The sequence below is a fragment of the Sorghum bicolor genome, chromosome 1 (genome assembly GCF_000003195.3).
Source record: "Sorghum bicolor cultivar BTx623 chromosome 1, Sorghum_bicolor_NCBIv3, whole genome shotgun sequence".
In the NCBI taxonomy this organism is placed as follows: Eukaryota; Viridiplantae; Streptophyta; class Magnoliopsida; order Poales; family Poaceae; genus Sorghum; species Sorghum bicolor.
Window position 1 is genome coordinate 70,705,163 of NC_012870.2, and position 13,639 is coordinate 70,718,801.

The following is a 13,639-nucleotide window of genomic DNA, read 5'->3' on the forward strand; positions in this document are numbered from 1 at the left end:
GGACCCAACTATTTTTGTCCGGGATCTTTTTTTGTTTAGTGCGCTTCGCGTGATATTTTTTCTCTGCGCGGAAATTTCCGTCGTCCGTCGTCGCCAGTCCACGAAGTTGCAAGTCACCGTTGTTTCTGTGAATCGCGGCCTCCCGGTCCGCCAGTCCACGAAGTCGCAGTTCGCCAGAGTTCCGTCGCGCGCCAGTAGTTCACGAAGTCATAGGTCGCAGAGTTCACGTCGCGCGGGAAAGAAGAGTTCGCGCGGGAGGAGGAGTCCTCGCGGGAAACTACCGCAACGCGTGGGGAGGTCGCGCACGACAAGGAGTCCAGGAAACTCGGAATATAAAAAATGTCAAGCCATTGTGCCTATGCAAAAATGCCAAGTTTGGTCCATGAAATGCCAAGTTTGCCAAAACGCATAAGTCAAATGCATAACTGTTGGAGAGTAATTTTTAAGGTTTTTGACAAATTTCTAGAATGCATAGTCCAATTACATAACTGTTGGAGATGCTTTATGCGCATTGTAGAGAGTTATCTTCGCTCTTCATCTTTCACAAGCGAGAAATCTAGAATAGATGATTTCTATATTTGGATATTCAATTTAAAAGATTGTTAGAGGATAGTTTTTTCATTAAAATTTTTCATTCTAAATACTCTCTCTCCCCCCTAGAAACTTCAATTTCTTTAGCAATACAACCAGATGTATCCAGCCAACATTCTACACTAGTCTAGTCTAGGAAAGGTCTAGTTGAACTAAGCACATGTTTCCTTATCATGTGCATCCAACACGTACGCCTCCTATGCTTGATTCATACTCCTATATACACATATCTATTTTTATTGGTATATACTGTATATTATTCGATTAATAATAATAAGACAGCGCAACTAACTAATCAGTTGCCAACAACATTCTTCAAGTGTATCTTTCTTAAAAGAAAACCCAACAACATTCTTCAAGTGTGAGAGACCTGGGCATTAAATCGAAGCAAGGACCGCCCCCCCGTACGAGATCAGAGGGAGGCGCCCGAGCCCGACTCCGGTTTGAACGTCTTCCTAATTAACTCCAGAATCGAATCTGCTCAAGCCGATCCAAATCCAAAACGAGGAAACGCAACGGAAGCCGGGGAGAACGACAGGGGTGGTGGTGGTGTTATGTGAGACTGTGTGTGCGAGAGAGAGAGAGATCCAAATCTCCATCCCGCAGCCACGCTCACGCTCACGCTCACGCGCATCATCGTCCTCCTCCCTTCCCGGCTTCCCCGCTGCCCCCCTCGCCTCGCGCGTGCGCGCCCCTACCCCGTCTCCTCCTGCCTGCCTGCGCGAGCCACCCCGCCTCGGCCGCTCGCTCCTCCTCCGGTTAATCCCCCCACTCGCCACGCCACGACTCGCAGCCGGCCCTTCACATTATCCGCGCGCGCGCGAGCGAGCGGCCGTAGCGTGTGGGTGGCGTCGCCGTGCGGACGGTGATCTCTTGGTGCCGGTGCGGGACGCGTGACGGTGCCGGGGAGGAGGTCGTTCTGTTGGTTGGTTGGCCCGCGGCGACGATGGCGGCGGTCCGCGGCGGAGAGGCGGTCTCCGTCGCGCTCCTCTTCTCCCTCGCCTTCTTCTGCGCCCGCCTCCTGCTCGACCGCCTCGTCTACAAGGTATAATCTCCCCCTGTCCCGACACCGCCAGATTCGCGCCGGGTTCCGCGAGATCTCTGGTCTCCCCGGTTTCGCTCCCGTGCCCCAATACTCCCCGTCGCGAGTCGCGACGCGGGCGCGGGGGCAGCTGCTCGTTGCATCTTCGTAATCGATCAGTTGATCCCGCTCATCCGGCGGGGGGATCATCCAAGTGCGGGTGACGTAATGCTCCCGCCTGTTTCCGAATTGGAAACCGGTCGTGCGTTACTGGTGGCTGCTACTCTGTTGAGGATCAACGGTGTTGGCTTATAACAGCTTGCGTTTCCGTTCTCATGCCCTGGGTGCGGTTTAAGCAGTAGAGCATTATTATGTGCTCGCGGTAGAGCATGGATCAGTAACTTTGTTCTTATGCAAGGATTGCTTGCAATAGAACCTTGCACCTAACAAATCTACATCTGACATGGCTTGCCAATTGCATGATCTTTTCCTGAATTTCTGCAAGCCAGCTATATGTCTTCTCTTTGTCTAGAAGGTTTGTGCCCAAAATAGAGGTGATGATGTAAGTATGGTGGCTAGGTGCTGTATTTACAAGTTTTTTTTTTTTCTATATAAGGGCAACGGTACTCATATTGCTGTGCCCATATGTAAACCTCTTGATTATCTTGGCATCAGATCGTTTTTCTAAAATTTCTGTGTGAACAGTACCGTTGACATTACATGGCAGTTTAGCTACACATCTTAACATTTAGCTATGTTTTCCAGCCATTGGCAGTCTACCTTTTCAACACCAAAGCTTCTAAGTTGATGAATGATGAGGCCAGGCAAGCAAAGATTGTCAAGTTCTCAGAGTCCAGTTGGAAACTTACCTACTATGCTTCTGTTCAAGCATGGGTCCTCATGATAATAAAGCAGGAACCATGGTCATTGGATATGATGCAATACTTTGATGGCTGGCCGAATCAACCCATCGCGTGAGTGCATACTGTTTCTTCGATAAATTACTTAAATATACTAGTCCTGCCGGAGCATTTTACCTTACTTTCGGTTTCTAGGTTTCGCTGTATAGTTATTGCAAGCTATTTGACATGTCCTATATCCAGTCTCTTTGAAGTTGAAGAGATAACACTTGACTACATCATTAGGGTAAATTATCCTCCGAATGTTCTTAGAAGTGTAGCCCTTGGAATTTCCAAGGGCAAGGTGCGATTACTGTGGAAATCATCATTTGCTTGTTATCAACATTTTCCTTGTTATTTGTTAAGGCAACAAGATAAAATTGAATGTTAAAAAAATCACTTTTTTTCATGCAACGGTACCTATTTAGGATTTCACACTGCAACACCTGCGTGTTCTTACTCTTCCATTTTGATAGTTACACCTGAAAAGTTGTAAGTAAGAACAATAGGGAGTAGCTTACTTGTATAGCTCTATTCATACACTGTTGTTATTTAGTCTTCCATTTTTTATGTAGTCAAAGGTGATATTGGGGCATGCCGCATGCATTCAATTTACAAACAAAATCTGTAAACATACTACTGTCTTTTCTTCAGTTCTTCTGCATGGTTGTTTTCATAGCTTATGCATCTCGAATTTTATATTGCTAAACCGCTACCAGCTGTAACCATATAAATCATAAATGTAACGCCCCCTCTAATGTATATTCTGCTTTCTCTCAGGTCCTCATTGATGCTTTTCTACATGTGCCAGTGTGGATTTTATATCTACAGCATCGGTGCTCTTGTTGCTTGGGAAACCCGCAGAAAAGATTTTGCTGTAATGATGTCTCATCATGTAATAACATCTACTCTAATTGGAGTTTCATATCTGACCGGGTAAATCTTTTTCCGTGCACTTAATGATGTATTTGCACTTCACAACTTCATTCTCTCATATTCTGGTGCTGTCTATTTGGTGCCAACTGATCATATTGTGAATTTATGAGGCTACAGAGTAATCAGTTAGTCCATAACTTACACAAGAATTCAAGGATACACTAAACTAATAAACTTAGATAATTATTCAGATCTTTAGAGTAGTCAATATTTTCTAGAGTGAGAAAAACATGGTGGTTTGATTCGTCAAAATGTATTGATAAACGGTTGGATCTAAGATTATACATATACAATATAGAAGCGAACTCTCAATGGCAATGAGATGTAAAGGAGTATTGGCATCAGTTGATCTTGATGTTTTAGTTCTGGTCCTTAATTTGGCCTTTCTCTCTTGAAGTGTAACTATGTACTGGCCAATCTCAATGGGGTTTCATGAGAGTTTTATGGGCATTAATAAATTATAAATATGTTGACATGGCACTGTATTAGTAAAGAGAGAGATGATAAAAGTTTTATGGGAGTAGAGAGAGTTTCATGGGGATGAAACTCTTTGTTTCCAAAATATGAGTGTGGTGGAAACTGGGATCCGAAACCCCAATTAGACTGGCCTAAGAGTACTACTTGTCTGATAATCTGTGTGCTTAACTAGCATGGTATTACCAGTTTTGCTTCCACCTCATTTTTTTAGGGTATTATGTGCTTCTGGTAGGCCTAGGGTATTGCTACTTTAAGATAATTAAAGTTATGCTGACTTTCAGATTTTTCCGAATTGGGACCATCATTCTCGCTCTTCATGATGCAAGTGATGTGTTTCTTGAGACTGCCAAATTATGCAAGTACACAGAAAAAGAGCTGGGGGCTAGCTTGTTTTTTGGTCTCTTCGCTATCTCCTGGCTTCTATTGCGTCTAATTTACTTCCCATTTTGGATAATCAAAGCCTCGAGGTTTGTTTGCTACTTCTCTTTGTGATTACTTGTTTATGTAGTTGTAGTTTTAGACTTACTGTTGTCGTTGCAATGCCAGCTATCATTCCATCGCGTTCTTGAGGAAGCTGGATGAATTCCCAACAGCTTTGTACTACATCTTGAACACAATGCTTCTCACATTGCTTGTATTCCATATGTACTGGTGGAAACTCATATGTTTGATGATAATGAGACAATTGAATAATAAAGGACAAGTTACAGATGATGTTCGATCTGGTAAGAGATTTTTCTTTGGGGGAATTACTTAAATTGTTGGTTTGCATTGAGCCATGAATCATAAGATGTTATTTTTGGCACATCTTTCTTGAAACAAGAGACAATTTATGTTATTAGTACAGTATTTATATTTAGGTAAAAGAAGTAGAGGATCCTTATGGCATCTGTGTTATTGACAGGCCCAGCATTTCTATTTCAGATTCTCTTCTGGCAAAATGTATTGATGCACATTTTATGAGCCGTAATGTCATAATAGTATAATAACATAGATATGTGAACTTTCATTGGATAGAAACCCTAGTGCGAAGGCTTCTGCATGAATTCAACTTATTTTATTTTGCTACAATGCAGATTCCGAGGATGATGAGTAATGGGAGATTCATTCTTTGACATCTGCAACGTGTCATTTCTTCGCCAATACTTTTCTATGCCTGCTTCCAGAATTTATTGTTTTGATCTTGGTAAGTCTCGGGCATGGATAGGAAAGTTTAATCTCTGTATATTGCCTTATGATATCAAACATGGCTAGACCGAGAGTGGAGCAGGTCCTATACATGACGGGTATAGCTAGCAAGCTTACTTGAAGGTTCCTTCAAAAATTTTTGGTTCACCTTTTTTGATATGGGGAAAGACATGAGAGGGCGTAAGGGCTTTTTCCTGAAGCTTGAAGAACCCCCTCTGTACCATGTTCAATATACTTCACCTGTGAGTAGATTTAGTTCTAATTGATGGTAATAAATTGATTCTTTTGATTGGGAGTAAATCTCACCTGTATCTTAATGATCTCATGTGATGTGCATTGAGCTTTATGCAGCTATAATTTTTTTTGAGTAGTGTTATCCCTATTCTACGCAATGTGATAGAGGTATAGTTTAGATCCAATTTGGTTTGATATTATCTCGAATTAGACTTCAATACTAGTATAGAATAAAAAAATGAATTGTACTCTGAACTAATCAAATTCAATGGAGCAATATTCATATTATTGGGTATGTTTTAAATTTATTCGTGACTTTATGTTTCTTCAGGGCTGAATTAATATTTATACAATCGTATACTCCTATAAATGCAAGGAGGCTGAAATGTATTGAAAATGTCTGAAATCTAGCCAGATTGAGATAATATCAAATTACGCAATATGGATGCTACTTTTTGACAATGATATGTACGGATGGGCACTGACTAAACCCCAATTTGGATCCACTAGCGCTAATAAGAACCAATGTCTACAACCTTCGTTGTAAAATATAAGCATGTGTTTTGGTTCCAGCCTTCCAGGGACGAATAGGAATGGGATGGGGCGACCTTAATTTTGTGAATCTTTGGTTTGGACTTTGGAGTCATAGGTTGAGGTCATCCCCGTCTGGGAATAAACCCAAGCTGTTCCCAGAAAATTTGGAATCTTTTTTTTTTAGCTAAATCTATTGGAGTTGCTCTTAGAAATTTTAAGGAACTACTTTAAACCCACCCCCTCTTTCCCTCAAATGTAGGAGATCCATCCAATATTTCTTGAAAGAGAAAAAAACTACAGTACCAATAATAAAAGATCACTTATATAGACTTTTAGAAGATAAAGGATATGTAATTTGTTGGAAATGCTCTAGTGATGTTAATTTGACGTATTTGCTACCTGATTATTAGTAGTAGCTGTTTGGATTCAGCTCACTAACATGTATTTGGATAGTTTCTTGGAGGTACAAATTATCTTGTTGACAGCCAAAATTGTCAGAGGAGGTTGAATCCAGAATTTCCAATAGAAACAGGCGACAGGCTAAGCCGGTTTTGGCACTCTGTGAGACTATTGTTGTGTTTCTCTTGTCAGAGATGGTAGAAAAACATATATAGATCGTCCAATTTAGAGCCCGGACCCGGACCCAGACGAAGAAAGTGCAATTTTAGAAAAATTATCCAGCAGCAGGCTTAGCATGTTTTCTAAACAGGCTAAATTGGTTTTGTGAAGGAATCCAAATTGAAGAATGGATTTTACCATTGTGTTTCTTCTGTCGAGGCAATCAAAAAACATATATGGATCATCTAATTTGGAGCCCGGATGAAGGAATTGTGCATTGACAACAAATTGGAGATTGAAGTGGCAAAACATGCTTAGCCGGTTTTTGCAATATGGCTAGGCTTCGTTGAGGAAATCGGATAAGCCGGTTTCTGAAATAGGCTAAGCTACTTTTCCAAGTCTGAGTCCAACTATTACACAAAAAAATAAGTCTCGAGTCCAATTCAAATCTATTTCGATGGGAACTTGCCCAATTTCGTGCGGGAACTTGGAGATTTCGCTCGTATATATATATATGATAGAGGATCATTGCTAATTGAGGTAATCCACTAAAAATCAACAAAAAAACAATCTACTACTTTTTCTCTATTTTAGCTCTTCCAATATGTCGCCACTCATCATTTAATCAACAGCCAATGATAGCGTCCTACTACTGCTGGCCAACCTAGGGCAATCTGCTGATGTTCTTGTCTAGATAAGGTCCCTAATAGATGAGGGTTTTGATGGCTCCTTTTCCTAGTTTCTCCAAAAACTAGGCCTTGTTTAGTTCACTCTAAAAACCAAAAAGTTTTTAAGATTTCCTGTCACATCAAATTTTGCGGCATATGAAGCATTAAATATAGACAAAAATAAAAACTAATTACACAGTTTGCTTGTAAATCGTTAGACGAATTTTTGACTCTAATTAGTCTATGATTGGACAATATTTGCCACAAACAAATGAAAATGCTACAGTAACGGAATCCAAATTTTTTTCACATCTAAACAAGGCTCCAGAGTTCTTCGTCATGTCAGCAATGATAGCTATCCTTCACTAGTTTGCCTGTAAATCTTGTCGCTCTGCATCGTGATGTGTATCGGTTATCAGACAATTTGGGCCTTGCTGGTATGTGATGGAGATGATGTAGCTTGTTAAGTGCCTAGCAAAGGGGGTTATCTAAACCCTGTATTACTGTCATGAGAGTGTGATTAACCCTTGACAGATTCTCCTAATTAGCCATGGGTCCGTGGGCTAAACCTGTCATGTATGCTCACATGCACACTTCAGACTACTATAAAGGCCTGATAGGACCAAGACGGCTCACTTCAGGATGAGGTCTTAGCCTCTGGGAAAGTAAACCAAAGAGATAAGTACACAACCAAGTTGTTCTATTATCCATCGTGTGTGACCGATCTATCAAAAGAACTATTATCCGCCATCTAAGACTTGTTGTTCTATTGTCCACCACCTAAGCTTAGTTGTTCCGTTGTCGCAGAAAACACATCAGAAAGCTGTTGGTCCTCAGAACATCTCTAAGAGATTAGCCAAATCGTTTTCTAAAAGTAAAATTGGCTATTATTAAAAAAAGTATTTCCAAGAGACTATAAATAACTCTAAATTTAATAGCGCTCTATTACATCTCATTCATTTTTTTACTTTTGGATAGCCGGTATCGCTGCACTCTTGTTACTCGGCTGTCCCTGTATACTTTGGATGCTAGTTGATGGCGTGACACTTTTGAATATGGAGTCCTAGTTTTACTAAAGTACTCTAGTATTTTTTTTAACAAATCTAGATTTTAGAGAGTAACTAAATCAGTAAATTCGGTTAGTTTTTTTTCTAATATATTGGAGATGCTAGGGAGGAAAAAAAAACTGCCGTGCGCCTCCTCCCGGAGACGAAGTCGAACAGTCGTTAAGATTCACGACAGGGGGGCTTTGCTTTGCGATTCTTAGGGGGTGTTTATGACTGCTCCATAAACTCTGCTCCACAAACTCCACCGTAGAGTAGCTCTACAAAAACTGGAGTTTGTGGAATACCTCTTTAATTGCTGTCACAACTCTACCTTTTTTCTTGAACTGAGTGCGTGGAGCTGAAACCGTTTGACTAAAAAACATGGAGCGAAGCTGAAAAACGTGAAGCAAAACAGTCCCAAACACCCCCTTAATTGATACATGTCGATTGCAATAGGGAGTGTTGGTTTGATCTCCCACCAATATGGCCCAACGGCCTTATTGGGCCTTGTCTCGCGCCCTGATCGGGGGCGCCCAACCCTATATGGTTGGTGGGCCCCGTCGCACTGCGCTATAAATAAGAGGTGGGGGCCGGCGGCACTGTTCACGAGTTGAACAGTTGCCACTCCTCCCCACCGACATCCACAAACCCTAGAAAACCCTAGCCGATCAGGGAAGCGCAGCCAGCGACGGGAAAACTCACCGACGCCGGATCTGCGCCACCTCGACATCCGCATCACCGCCACCATCGACGTCCTCGAAGATCCACTCCACCACCGACGTGATGGCCTCGGGATCGTCTTCCGCCGCCCCTGCTGCTACTTCTCTCGACGGTCTAATCCTATTAATCCCGACCCATTTAATCGTATTTACTGTTTCCTTTTTAGATCTTGTATAGAATATGTACCTTGTTGTTTACCAGTTAAAGATTGTACCCGTCTAGATCTACTACTAGTCGATCCTATGCACAGATTATTTCTATCAGGGAGGTCTTGCGTTATTTCTTCCTGATATACTGATAACGTAGGCCACCCAAACGGGCCCATCCGTTCAGCCCTTCTCTTACCTGGCTCAGTTCGTTATACCAAACCGCCCTTTCTCTTACATTTACATAGCTCAGCTGGGCTGTTCGTCTGGCTGTTTTTTTGGTTGATGATGCTGATTTACTGTGAGAGGAAAATATTGTTTCATGGTTAGCTAATTTGGCTGATAAACTATCAATCCACAGGTGCTCAGATAGAGGAAGCAGAATTGGGAAAGTTCAAATTCTTTTGCTCACGGTGAACTCACCAGTGCCACGCAAACAATCACACCATAGCTGGCTTCTTACATTTACATAGCTCAGCTGGGCTGTTCGTCTGGCTGTTTTTTTGGTTGATGATGCTGATTTACTGTGAGAGGAAAATATTGTTTCATGGTTAGCTAATTTGGCTGATAAACTATCAATCCACAGGTGCTCAGATAGAGGAAGCAGAATTGGGAAAGTTCAAATTCTTTTGCTCACGGTGAACTCACCAGTGCCACGCAAACAATCACACCATAGCTGGCTTAGATAGAAATGAAAACGAGAGACATCACGATGGCAGTAATATGAGACGAAAGAAGAAAAACATTAAAGAGAATCCCAAAATTGTTCTTGCTCGAACAAAAATATGCAAGGGTCAGCAAGATTGTATTGGACTGGGGCAACAGAGTGTATGGAATTCACATTTACTCGTTCCCGTACACTTAAAACAACAGCTAACACATTAGGGTTATTAGTAACCGGGACACATTTAACTCCGAACGAGCCACCTTAGTTTACAAGAGAGTGGGAGAGCTAACTAGACATCTTTGCACCTAGAAAATACACAGATTCATGCTTAAGCACTTGAGATCAAAGTTTGGATGATCAAGCATCACTTTCCAGCTTCTTAGAATGTAAATTGAAGCACATGCACTTATCGATGAGGGCCTCAGACTCGTTACCGTATTCTTTGAACCTGTACTCCTCCAACTTGTAGGCTGACGGAACCTTCCCTTCACTGTAGCATCGGTTGCACAGGCTGAATGAGTGTTTTGTTTCCTTAAACCGTGACCCAATGATAGGGTACCGGCAGATGGAGCATGTGTAGCGACCATGCCGTATGTGATCACTCTCTTCAAGCTTCACCAGAGTGCTCAGGATCCCAAATCCCCAATCTGGGTCATTGAACATCTCTAAGAATTCCGTGTATGATACCATAGTAGGGTCAGACTCCCCATGCATTTCAAGCATGTCACTAGCCCCATGTGTGGGTATATAAACAGCCCGAAGAAGCTTAATGTAGGTTAACGCATCACTCCTCCTTATCTGACCATTGCTACCTTCGCTAGCAGGACGCCAAAGAAGTGCATCAAAGACGATACGCTTGCGCCTATCCACAGGGCCAGAACAGACTGGAGCAATGATGGCGAAGAACATTCCCAAATCAACACGACCAGAGCCAGGAGCATCAAGGACAGAGAGAATTCTTTCATTGATTGCCTTGATAGCACCCTGAAAGGTATCTGGCTTGAGAAAAGACAGGAGCCTGCGGAGAATAACCTCAAGAGCTGCTTTGCGTATTGACTTCTCAGGGATGCCAGTGCCTGAGTAAGATACAGGGACATCAGTCTCATTCATCTCTTTTCTAAGAAGCTCAACATCACAGTGGCCTAGTTTCGTCATCCTCTCGAAGGCCCTTATATCTAGAGCATTGGCCAAATCCTGCCGCAAGGTAGTCTTCCTGCCAACCCTCTTGAACTTGGATGCCTCCACAACAACATAAGCCTGCTCCCCTTGACCATCATCTTTTCCTTTGGAAGGCTTTGGCTTCTTCTTTTGCAATGTCTTCAAATGTGAGATAGCATCATACACTTCCACCCTCTGTGTCATCTTAAACGCCTCCTTGAGTGCCTTCTTGGCCTCCTCAGATTCACCCTGTCCAAGCAAAGCCACAGCCTTGTTTAGCTGTGCGCGCCAATGGTTTGGTCGGATGCTCAGCACACGAGTATACATCTCCGCAGCCCGTACGAAGCGGCCTGCATCCATGTTCAATCCACCAAGATTGTACAAGGCATCAACATGGCCAGGTTTGAGATCAATTGCTGTCTGAAACTCCTGGATTGCACGGTCATCCTCCCCTACCGCATGCAGGGCCGACCCAAGGTCACAGTGCGCATCAGCATAGTCTTCCTTCAAGAAGATGGCCTCCTCCAGTGCCTTCTCAGCAGCTCGGTACTCCCCAACGCCAAAGAGAGCGCTCCCCAGGAGCTTGAGTGCCCTGGCATGAGATGGACACAATATGGCTGCTTCTCGGTAATGCTCACAGGCACCAAGCACCATCCCTTCGGCCTCCATGGCAATACCAAGGTTGACATGGATCTGCGGGAGGATGTCCGCGGACTGTGAGCCGCCAGCCTCCGCAGCCTCAAGGGCAAGGAGGTACTCCTCCTTGGCCTCTGCATAGCGACCGAGGGCGTACAGGCAGTTCCCCGCGCGGAAGTGGGGACGGACGTCAGTGGGCTGCAGCTCACAGGCGCGGCGGAAGCTGGCTAGGGCGTCTCGGAAGAGGCGGTGCTCAGAAAGCGCCCGGCCGATGACCATGTGGTTGTCGAAGGCCTCCTCGCGCGAGCGGGAGGCGTCGGCGCGCGTGCGGAGCACGGCGAGTTCCTTGACGAAGGTGAGGTAGTCGCGGCTCGTCTCGTCCCACGGAGCGGCGGTGGATGCCGAATCCGCAGCGCCTGAGATCTCCCTGGACCACCCGGCCTCGGAGAAGGAGTCGAAGTTGTTGTTGCCGGCGCCGCCGCTTCCGTCGACGGAGCCCTTCCGCAGCTGCTTTGAGCGGAGGCGCTTGACGAGTATCTCCAGGTCGTCGAGGAGCCCCCATGAGGAGTCGAAGGCGATGCCGTGGTTAGGGGAGGTCGCCCACGCCGGCGCGGCGGCCGCGGCGCGGGAGCTGACCGACGGCAGAGCGCCGCCGGCGCCGAGCGGCTTGGCGTGGTCGTCGAGCAGCGACGCTGCGGCGGCAGCTCCGGAGGGCGGGGAGGAGAGGGCGGCGGCGTCCCCCGCGGCGATCTCCGGGGATGAGGCGTCAGAGTCGACGACGGGCAGGGAGAGCGCGAGGAAGTCGCGGTCGACGTCCCCGGCGCCGTCGTCGTAGGTGCGGAGCAGCCCCGGCAGGGAGAGGCCCCTGCCGTCGGGGAGGATGAACTCGGCGTAGGTGCGGAACACCTCGTCGAGGATGGCAGAGATCTGGTCCTCGCTGAACTTGACCCGCGGGTTGACGGCGACGACGAGCGCGGCCATCTCGTTGCGGTCCAGCCCGCCGTCCCCGTTGGTGTCGAAGCGCTCGAAGATCCTCCTCACCTTCTCCGCCCGCGACCCCCGCCCGGCTGACGCCGCCGACGCGGACAGCGCCATTACGGGTACGGCCCGCTCGCTGCGCACGGGAAAAACCAGCCGGATTACGGCGAAATTCGGGCACGCGGGGCGGGCGCAGCGACGGCACGGGTGGATGGGTGGGGGGATTTTGATGCGGGAAGGGGGAGTTCAGGAATGCCGGGTGGGCCCGGTCAGGATGGAGGGGATGGGATGGGAGGGGAGGGCGGAGCGGAGGGGGCGGCGGAGCCGTGTGCTCGGCTGGCTACTTTGCTATTGCTGCTAACGAGAGGAGGCGATGGTAATGATGACGGTGGATGAGGGGGCACGAGGGGTGGCACTGCTGCGTTGGCAAGCCTGGCTCGCTCGCAACGTTCGATAGCTCACATGGATAGTAGGGCGCTCCGCCCCCGTGCTGGTCAACATCGGCGCGGCGGGTGTGGGCTGGAGCTGGAGCCACGCAAGATACGCTAGCTGCTCGCCGATGGCGGCCGGGGGGCGTCGCTGTGCTGCTGTTGGACTGGTGGAGGAGTGGTACAGCTGCGGCGACAGCGGCAGGGGGATCTTGTTGCGCGAGGCGGCAGAGCTGGGGGTGGTGCCGGCAAAGCTGGCGTGGTCCGGGCCCCGGTACCTTTGTTGGGACCGTTGATTTGGATTTCTGAGGCGTCAAAACGCAACTGGACAAGCTGGGCGCGGCGGGAGTACAGCTGTACAAGGCATCGCCGTCTACCACTATTTTGTGGGAAAACCAATACCATCTCATCTATCTAGGGCACGGGGGCGATTTGTGGGAAAACCATATGTCTGACTGTCTGTGGCTTTTTATAGTCCGTGTAGAGTTAGAGAGTCAGAATCTAAACAAAAGAATATTGGTAGGGCGTATCTGAAAGATCGAGTTCTCTCGAACCTTTTTTTTTATTTAGCTCGAGTTCTCTGGAGCTAGCAAGCGAACTCTGCACTATGCATTTCTCACCCATGCCATGCTCCTAACCTATGAGATAGCCGGGCCAACAGGCAACAGTCAACAGGGGAGGAGGTTCTGAGTGGCTAAGCAATTGATTTGCTGGGCTTGAAAGACAAGGCTATTGGTGCTTTCTGCTAACTACC

General features: G+C 46.2%; 2 protein-coding genes across 2 annotated transcripts; one reads left to right on the forward strand and one right to left on the reverse strand.

The window, feature by feature from the left end:
- On the forward strand, positions 1,028–5,650 carry LOC8078808 (ASC1-like protein 3). Its single transcript, XM_002465463.2, has 6 exons — positions 1,028–1,636; positions 2,378–2,586; positions 3,292–3,447; positions 4,206–4,391; positions 4,471–4,649; positions 5,001–5,650. The coding sequence occupies exons 1-6, from the start codon at positions 1,538–1,540 to the stop codon at positions 5,018–5,020; spliced, it is 849 nt and encodes a 282-aa protein (XP_002465508.1). The 5' UTR covers positions 1,028–1,537; the 3' UTR covers positions 5,021–5,650.
- On the reverse strand, positions 9,745–12,959 carry LOC8054293 (uncharacterized TPR repeat-containing protein At1g05150). The gene has a single exon (XM_002468091.2). The coding sequence runs from the start codon at positions 12,572–12,574 to the stop codon at positions 10,043–10,045; it is 2,532 nt and encodes an 843-aa protein (XP_002468136.1). The 5' UTR covers positions 12,575–12,959; the 3' UTR covers positions 9,745–10,042.

Coding starts and splice junctions, on each gene's coding strand:
- LOC8078808 (XM_002465463.2), top strand. CDS start 1,538: ATGGCGGCGGTCCGCGGCGGAGAGGCGGTCTCCGTCGCGCTCCTCTTC. Junction 2,587..3,291: donor TGGCCGAATCAACCCATCGC/GTGAGTGCATAC, acceptor GCTTTCTCTCAG/GTCCTCATTGATGCTTTTCT. Junction 3,448..4,205: donor GGAGTTTCATATCTGACCGG/GTAAATCTTTTT, acceptor GCTGACTTTCAG/ATTTTTCCGAATTGGGACCA.
- LOC8054293 (XM_002468091.2), bottom strand. CDS start 12,574: ATGGCGCTGTCCGCGTCGGCGGCGTCAGCCGGGCGGGGGTCGCGGGCG.